Source organism: Nelumbo nucifera, chromosome 2 (genome assembly GCF_055504915.1).
Source record: "Nelumbo nucifera cultivar China Antique chromosome 2, China Antique-T2T, whole genome shotgun sequence".
Classification (NCBI taxonomy): Eukaryota; Viridiplantae; Streptophyta; class Magnoliopsida; order Proteales; family Nelumbonaceae; genus Nelumbo; species Nelumbo nucifera.
In genome coordinates, this window is record NC_142650.1 from 33,463,153 (window position 1) to 33,468,712 (window position 5,560).

At 35.9% G+C, this 5,560-nt stretch overlaps 1 protein-coding gene across 1 annotated transcript; it reads left to right on the forward strand.

Annotated features, from left to right (window-relative positions):
• Positions 1-210: 210 nt before the first annotated feature.
• Positions 211-5,356, forward strand: LOC148802079 (ubiquitin C-terminal hydrolase 12-like). The gene is made up of 4 exons (XM_088897816.1): positions 211-226; positions 315-444; positions 727-896; positions 5,205-5,356. The coding sequence occupies exons 1-4, from the start codon at positions 211-213 to the stop codon at positions 5,354-5,356; spliced, it is 468 nt and encodes a 155-aa protein (XP_088753942.1).
• The last annotated feature ends 204 nt before the right edge of the window (positions 5,357-5,560 follow it).

Consider the following 5,560-nt stretch of genomic DNA (forward strand, 5'->3'; position numbering starts at 1 on the left):
CCCAAAAAGCCCAATTTCGGGCTTCTCACGTCTTCAACGGTCTGCGTCTTTTTCGGAACAGATCTACCCTTTGCCAAATGGAAAAAGCCCAAAATTCGGACTTCCGAGCTTATAAACAGTTGGAAACCCGCGCGGAAAGACTTGCCAAATGCGTAGTAAGTTTGCTCGTAAGAACTAGCAACTGTGTGACAACTTTGGGCTTTGGCAAAAATGAACCGTGAAGAAAGTAAGTTTCTTTTAAAGATCTTCTCTCATACTACGTTTGGGTTTTTTATATATTTAACAGCTAAATCATTTTCCCCCATAATTTGCAGGAACTTTAAGATGTTTTAGGAAAGAAAAACCAGCTCACTACACACTAAAGATTAAACCGTTCTCTTCAGTTTTAGAGTCTCCGCTGAATAAATATGTTTCTGGTAATTTTGAAGCTGGAGGGTACAAATGGTATGCCTTCAAATTGTTTTATATATGTTTTCTATTTCTCCACTTCCCTCTTTGCTCTTGAAGAAGATATATGTTGAAACATATCAAAAGGAAGTGACAATAGGTCCCCACTTTTTAGTTTCTTAATATAACTTATCTGAGTACTGATTCCTAATAGCTCTACCCTTTGTTTCAACGTTTATAGTTGCTGTAACTTATCTATGGTTGTTCATTTCTTCAAGTTTACCAATTCTAACTTTTGAACTATGACATGTAAACCTAAATGGATGGTTTTGATTGTAGGAAGCTGGTTTTACATCCAAAAGGGAACGAGAGAAGAAATGGGAAAGATCATATCTCCTTGTACTTGGCAATTTCCGAGACAAACTCTCTTCCTTTTGGCTGGGAGCTTAATGCGAAATTCAGGTTATTTATATTTGACCAATTTCCGGACGAATTCTTGGTTGTACAAGGTAATTTCTTCTAGATCTAGACAGTACTGGTTATATAGAAGTAAAACATGGATTGTGATGACCAAAAAACATGGTTTAATTTGGGTTAAGAGTATATCACAATTATAAGAAAATCACTCTCCTTAGCATAGGTTTTATTGGACTAGCAATCTGAAAACAATGGAAGTAAGTTGGAGACAAGGGAGCTTTAATTTAGGTTGCTTTTATGCCGAAAGCTGGTGTCTGAAACTGAATCAAGGGTAGTCTCTGTAGCATTTTGAAACATTTTTGTTCTGATTACCTAATTTTTTTTCCTTACAAGATTGTATCTTTGTGCTTAGATTCCGATGACAAGCCAAGTCGTTTTCATTCGACGATGATTTTCTCAGTTCATGTCTCTTAGTACTTTCGATGACCCTTCTTGTGGATACTTGGTTGAGAATACTTGTTATTTGGGAGCTGAAGTTTTCATCTGGGTTGGTCAATAAACGTTATTACTCTGAAGTGTTTACTGTTGGAGATCATAAATGGTAACAACTTTTGCGTTCGTTTCCTAACTTGTTTTGGTGTTATGTTATGATGAACAACTTTGTTTCAGGAAGGTACGTCTCTATCCCAATGGTAATGCAAAGGGGTAGAACAAGAGTCTTTCTTTATACTTGGAATTGGCTGATGCGGAAACCCTTGATCCAAAACAGAAGGTGGTTCATGTGGAGTTTATCTTACGAGTAAGGGACCAAGTCGGTGGCAACTGGCAAACATAGAAAATGAGATATTTTGCTTTGGAAATGGAAAGAAGACTCATTCTCTCTCTCATTTTAAGCACTGTTTGTTGAAAGTACAAACAGTAAGAGAAGGTGTCAATCCCAAAAGTGCGGCATACAATTTAGCTACGACCATTTTTTTCACTCCCTGTCCCTGAGCCACTCCACCTGACCCCAACAAAACAGAAAATATAAAACCACTTAACCACATGAGGAGAAGAGGAAGAAGGTCAGCTGGAGACTGGGGACAAATCGTCAAGCTGACATGGCATAATAAAGGAACATGAGCCAACAGATTTTAATCTTTAGTTACTCAGGAAGCGAAATAATTCCCCCAACATTTTTGATGGATATATGCATGTGATACCAATTTTGTCTTCTCTTAGACACAAAGTAACTGATCTGGGTATAGCCATAATTAATTAAGCGTCGGCCACACAGTTGACAGTTACATTCTCTGTAAGAGTGGCTAACTCTCCTAGCCACACCCTACCACGCAAGCCTTTCACCTCGTTCGGTATCTGCCATAGGCACCATGGCACCTTTACTGCTCCCATCACCATCCTGACGAGAACATCCAGGCCATTTCCACCCATAACCTTGCCCTTTCCCAACTTTTCTTTCAAACCAAAAACAGCCTAAGGCAAGAGCTTCTTCAATTCCCGAGTGTTGGAGACAGTCCTGTAGAAGCTCGCAAAGATAAAAATAATAATAATATAGTTCAAAAATTATGTTAACTTTGTTGATTAAATTGAATGATTCAATATGTAGATTATCATACTATATTAATATATATAGTTCAAAACTTATTATTATAATTTAAAATTGGGTAAATTGCTGAAACCTCTCATGAAGTTTGGTAATTGCAATCATCTCCTCTGAACTTTTTTTTTTAATTGCAAGTAAACCCCTTATATAAGAATCCTCAATTAAGAGGCATAAAACTATCCAAAATACCCATGCAATAACTTTTGACCAAAATGTTTATTTTCCAAATATTTCCTTTCTATCAATTGCTACCCCAAGCCTTTCCAATCTCTTTTCTGAAGTTGATTTGTTTTTCAAATTTTCCCTTCATATCAATTGCTTATAGGTAAAGTTGTAATTTTAAACTCTTTTTTTTTGTTATCCATGAAGTTTGTATTTTTTTCTATAGAATACTAGAATTCAGTCTCAACAATAATTGGATGGCTATTTTGGACTTTTTTTGTACTTGTTAAGAGGATTCTCATAGAAGGGTCTATTTGCAACTGAATCAAAAAGAGGTGATTACAATTACCAAACTTTAGTAGAGGTTTCAACATTTATCCTTTAAAATTTGTAAATGTTACCTTTTACAATACTTATTATACACATTAAATTGAAGAAAAATGGTCAAATCATTTAAGTGACTTAATGGTCAAGTGAGAGACCAAGGTCTTTGTAATCATGAGTGCTTGAATTCAAATCTTCACCTCCTTAAAGTATTTTGGGAATTTTTTCAAGGCAAGTTTACCTTCAAGGGTAGTTCCACCAAGGCTAACCAACGTTAGTTCTCTGGGTTGGTTTGAGTAGGATAAGCCCCTAGACCTTTGAACCGGCCTAGCCACCTAGGTGGGAGTTCCAAGAATTTGAGGGTTTTTTTTGGGTAAATATTCCAAGAATTTGAGCTAGACCCTACTTGATAACAGATTAGGAAGGGCCGATTCAAGGCTGGTTAGTAGGGGTGGCAACAGGGCGGGCTCGGGGAGGGTTTTGTAAATTCTAGACCTTGCTTGCCTCCTTAAACCTCCCAACCTATACCTGCCCCAAAACAAGTAGGGGGTTGGATTTTGAGAATCCAAACTCTTACCACATATGAAAGTGCAAAACCCTCCCCGACTCTACCTTCCCCACATTTAAGGGTTGGGTTTAAAACCCACATCTAATTTTCTATTATTTCTTGTCATATACAATCAATAAATATGTAAAACAACACAAATAAACATCAAGATTTCTAATTATTTGATTAAGACATGTAAAATACACATAAACCATCAATTATTATTCACATAAAATTCATAATATTATTAAATTCAACACCTAGTACATAAAGTTTATATGCTTTACAACAATATGTGGGTTGGGGAGGGTCAGGTTTAGCCTAATACCGTACCCTACCTGTACCTATATTGGTTGTAGAATTCCAAAACTCGTACCCGCCCCAAATCCCATCCCATTGGGAAGGGTAGGGGTGGGTATCCACTCGGTAGGGTAGAAATTGCCATCCCTACTGGTTAGAGGTAAGTTCTAGGTATAACCTACCCATTTGCTCACTCCTAATTTAAATATTCTATCTCTTTTCTTGTTATACTTTGGTTGGGTTTGGTTTAGATTTTTCCAAATGGATTAAGACCCAAACCAACTTCATTATGTGGTTCCAAGCTTCATATAAGTAATTTTTAGTTCATTTTGTTAATAAAATGCAATATTAAAGTTATTTATAATTAATTTTATTACTAGCATATAATAATTTGATGAATTTAGTTTACTTATGCTATTCAATATCCAATGGCAGTCTGAATTTCATTTCATTGACATGCATGAATGTCTCTCTCTATTTTAAAATATAAAAGTTATCCACTCATTTCTTCAATTAATCAAGAAAAATCAAATGAAAACCGTAAATTTATATCTACTAGAAAGAAAACTCTACCATTTCATTTGAATATTGAATCCCATGGTTTTTAAAAACGAACTGGTGATCGAAGTGGTCAGGGGTCCGGTTACTGGTTTGAATGGTCGGCCTGTTTTGATAAAAAAATAAAAAAATTTTAAAAAATTGAAAAATGGTCAAAACCGTTCGAACGATTAACTGGCCGATTCAGCGGTTTACTGACCAAAATCAACGGTTTTGGGGGAAAACGAAACCAATTCCCTGTTTTTCCGGTCTGGCCGTCCAGTCTAGTCCGATTTTAAAAACCATATTGAATCCAACCAGAAATATGCAAGTTGGAGCAATTGAGAGGACTTCAACGTTATATTTAGAAAATTAATCAAATCATAAATTATTCAAATAAATAAGAAAATGTTAGTGTGAAGATTTAAGAATTTTTAAACATCTAAATGAGGTTTTTTTTGAAGTTATTACTGGAACTCTAACAGAAGGGGGTATATGTCGCAAAGTGAATGTTCAGGGGGTCTTTGTCACTGAACCCCATAGTACAACACGAGTCTTTATAATTTACCCTTCTTATTTTAATAACAGTTCAATTGTACGTGAAGCACGACGAAGAAATTATCTTCACCTTTACAGTTTTTTCTTTGGAGGTTTATTAGAATTTATGAATTGAGGAAATAATCTTAACCAATTTTCTTTGAAGGTTTAATGTCTCCCTCCAATAGACGGAATTCACGTCACGTCTTACCTGGGATTGTGACAGTACAAAAAACACACGTCCACCAGCTCAAGAGACCTGAGCCTAAACAGCACGAACCATAGAGCTGGTTCTGCTTCTGCACAACCCGATCTATTGACAGCATTGACACAAACACTCACAATTTTGTTGTATCTTCTTTGATTTGAGTTCTTGCATTTCATTTTCAGGTACACATGGGTTCCATGTCGATGAAGTTGATTGGGGATGGCCCAACTTCATGCCACTCAGTGATCTCAAGGACCAACCAAAAGGCTTCCTGGTAAACGATGTTTGCATGATTGAAGCTCAACTTCCTGGGAAACGATGTTTGCATGATTGAAGCTCAACTCTTTATTCTTGGAGTCGTTAATGAATCACAAAACAAGTAAATTAGGCTCTTTATCTTTATTTCTTCTATAACAAATATTCAGTAGTCCAATAACAACTGTTAATAGTTTGAGTCATAGTAATACAGACGAATTTTTATTTGTGGGAACAAAGCAACTTTATGCCACACATACATATCTATCTATCTATCTATATC

Coding starts and splice junctions, on each gene's coding strand:
- LOC148802079 (XM_088897816.1), top strand. Junction 445..726: donor GAAGCTGGAGGGTACAAATG/GTATGCCTTCAA, acceptor TTTTGATTGTAG/GAAGCTGGTTTTACATCCAA. Junction 897..5,204: donor CGAATTCTTGGTTGTACAAG/GTAATTTCTTCT, acceptor TTTCATTTTCAG/GTACACATGGGTTCCATGTC.